Source organism: Rhagoletis pomonella, unplaced genomic scaffold, assembly GCF_013731165.1.
Source record: "Rhagoletis pomonella isolate Grant_MI unplaced genomic scaffold, Rhpom_1.0 Rhpom_scaffold_19112, whole genome shotgun sequence".
Taxonomy (NCBI): Eukaryota; Metazoa; Arthropoda; class Insecta; order Diptera; family Tephritidae; genus Rhagoletis; species Rhagoletis pomonella.
Window position 1 is genome coordinate 1 of NW_023477630.1, and position 2,761 is coordinate 2,761.

The 2,761-nt window shown below is 35.9% G+C and overlaps 1 protein-coding gene across 1 annotated transcript; it reads left to right on the forward strand.

The window, feature by feature from the left end:
• Positions 1–141: 141 nt before the first annotated feature.
• Positions 142–2,474, forward strand: LOC118732346 (uncharacterized protein K02A2.6-like). The gene is made up of 2 exons (XM_036461474.1): positions 142–169; positions 1,609–2,474. The coding sequence occupies exons 1-2, from the start codon at positions 142–144 to the stop codon at positions 2,472–2,474; spliced, it is 894 nt and encodes a 297-aa protein (XP_036317367.1).
• Positions 2,475–2,761: the final 287 nt, after the last annotated feature.

Here is a 2,761-nt window from a genome sequence, read left to right on the forward strand (position 1 = left end):
GAATCAACGCTCAAGACGTGCTTAGAAATAAAAGGTGAAAATTCTGATTCAACAATCAACAAGCTTTCTTTTAAACGACATCAGAATCGGGGATCTAGTAAGAAAACTAATAACAACAGTAACACACCTAAGGATTCACAAATGTTTCGTAAGTCATGTCCAGAATGCGGTAAGTCGCATCAGCGAATTCAATGTTTCCACTACAAGAATAAATCGGTGTGTAGGAAGTGTTCCAAAATTGGTCACATTTCTTCAGTGTGCAAACTAAATTCTGTATCCAATTCACGTCAAGCATCTGGTGAATTTTTCAATGAGAAGGTTCAAAATGTTAGTGAATAAGAAGTTTTTTCACCTTTCGAGACTATAAGTTCCATAGAATTTCTGAATTTTCAACAAACAGAGGCATTCCAATCGACTTTTTCGCAAGTTCATTGTGATAAAATAATGGTCAGCATAAGTGTTAACAAACAGTTCACGGAGTTTCAAGTCGATACTGGAGCTTCATGCTCTTTAGTTGGTATTTCTGGCTATAAGCAAATTGGACAGCCACATTGTTTTCCTACAGATAAAATACTATGAACTTATGGAGGAAATATTCTTCCTGTTAAAGGAATTGCCAATGTGGAAGTTATGTGTAATGGTAACCCGGAAACTTTACCTCTCACAGTTGTCGATAGTGATAAAGCATCAAATATATTAGGCCTTGATTGGTTTAAGGCATTGAATTTCAATATTCAATTTCCAGATTCAAACTTGTGTAATTTTTCATCTTCGGAGTCTGTTCAAGACAAATTAATTTCCGACCTCAAAGATCTTTGCAATATGTACCACGCTAGTATTTTTCAGCAGTCTCTAGGACTTTGTACAAGTTTTAAAGCAAATATTGTACTGAAGTCTGGTGCTAAACCGAAGTTTTTCAAGCCGTATAATTTGCCTTTCGCGCAATATGAGGCCGTTCGCGCTGAAATCAACCGTCTTGTAACGAATAATGTCTTAAAGGCAGTCAACTCAAGTGAATGGGCAGCACCAATAGTAGTACTTAAGAAGCCTAATGGCAAGTTAAGAATATGTGCTGATTTCAAAGTTACAATTAATCCGCAATTAGAGGTGGATAGATATCCAATTCCTCGAATCGAAGATTTATTTCACAAATTACAAGGTGGAGTTTACTTCACAAAAATTGATTTGAGTGAAGCTTATCTTCAAATAGAACTTTCGGAAAATTCAAAAAAATATATGGTTATAAATACACCTTTTGGTTTATTTCAATACCAAAGAATGCCTTTCGGAGTGTCTAGTGCTCCTGGTATCTTTCAAAGGTTAATGGAAGAAATTATATCTGGTATTCCAAATTGTGCAGTTTATCTTGATGACATCATTATTACTGGTCGAAATAATGAAGATCACATTAAGAACGTGAAAGAAGTTTTTGCAAAACATGTGTCATATTTTCAAGCAATCCAAAACGGGATTTTTCTTCATGGCCAGTGGCAACTGAACCTTGGGAAAGGGTACACGTCGATTTTGCTGGTCCTTTCTTTTCTCGCATGTGGTTGATCTTGGTTGACTCTTATTCTAAATTTCCTTACGTTTTTGAATTGTCATCAGCAACGACTTCTTCTACAATAACAGCACTGCAGAAAATATTTTCAGTTGAAGGTCTTCCCAAAACCATTGTAAGTGATAATGGACCACAATTCACCTCGGAGGAGTTTCAGACCTTTTGCAAATTGAATACGATTGAGCATCTTACATCTGCTCCTTTTCATCCGGCATCGAATGGTTTGGCAGAACGTTTTGTAAGAACATTCAAGCAAGCGTTTTCTAAAATTATGACTACTGAAACTCATCGTGAAAAAGCTTTATATAAGTATTTGGCTACATATAGATCCACACCGAACACAGTCAGTGGAAAATCTCCAGCAGAACTGTTACATGGACGTCAATCGCGCACTATTTTATCTGCATTGTTTCCACAAAAACAAAATGTATTTGGCAGTGATCTCAAATTTCACGTAGGTCAAGAAGTTTATGCACGAAATTATTCTGGAGCCAAAAGATGGGTTGAAGGACAAATTCTTGAAGTTATTGGTCAAATGATGTATCATGTTCAAACAGAAACGGGAACAATCAAGCGCCATCAAAATCAGTTAAAGGTCAAGTTAGTTATTCCACACACTGATGCTTATTCTAAATCAAACCGGTCTACATATGATATTGATATTGAACAAGATTTTGAAAATCAACGTTTGCATCGGTTGCCGTATGAACCAATTTCTCAGAATGAAAGAACATTTTCAGAGTCAACGGGTTCAGCAAGTTTACCAAACACGACAACTGCAACTACGAGCCAAGAATTAACATCTTTAGTTCCTATGCGTCAAGCTTCTAGTTTTAAACGACCACTTGAATCACCTACTGTTCGACGATCTAATCGCAAGCGTTTCAAAGTGGACAGATTTCAAGCAAATTAGCTGCGAGGAAATGTTGTAAATTTAACTTATTACTTGTTATTTTACTGCTTGTTATAATTGAATCGTTGTAACCAATCCAAGTTCTTCAAATGAGTCAGAAAACAATTTGTTTCTTTTTTCATTCAATATTAAATACTTGAATTGTAAGCTGTTAATTCTCTTTGACTTCCGTATAATTTTAACACCGGTATTGATGTCCCTTTTAATATTCGGAACATCTGTGTTGATGGGTAATCCTTAGGTGGTGGCGTCCACGTATACAAGTGTAGCGCTTTTAAATATGTTAA

Coding starts and splice junctions, on each gene's coding strand:
- LOC118732346 (XM_036461474.1), top strand. CDS start 142: ATGTTTCGTAAGTCATGTCCAGAATGCG. Junction 170..1,608: donor TAAGTCATGTCCAGAATGCG/GTAAGTCGCATC, acceptor AATTGTCATCAG/CAACGACTTCTTCTACAATA.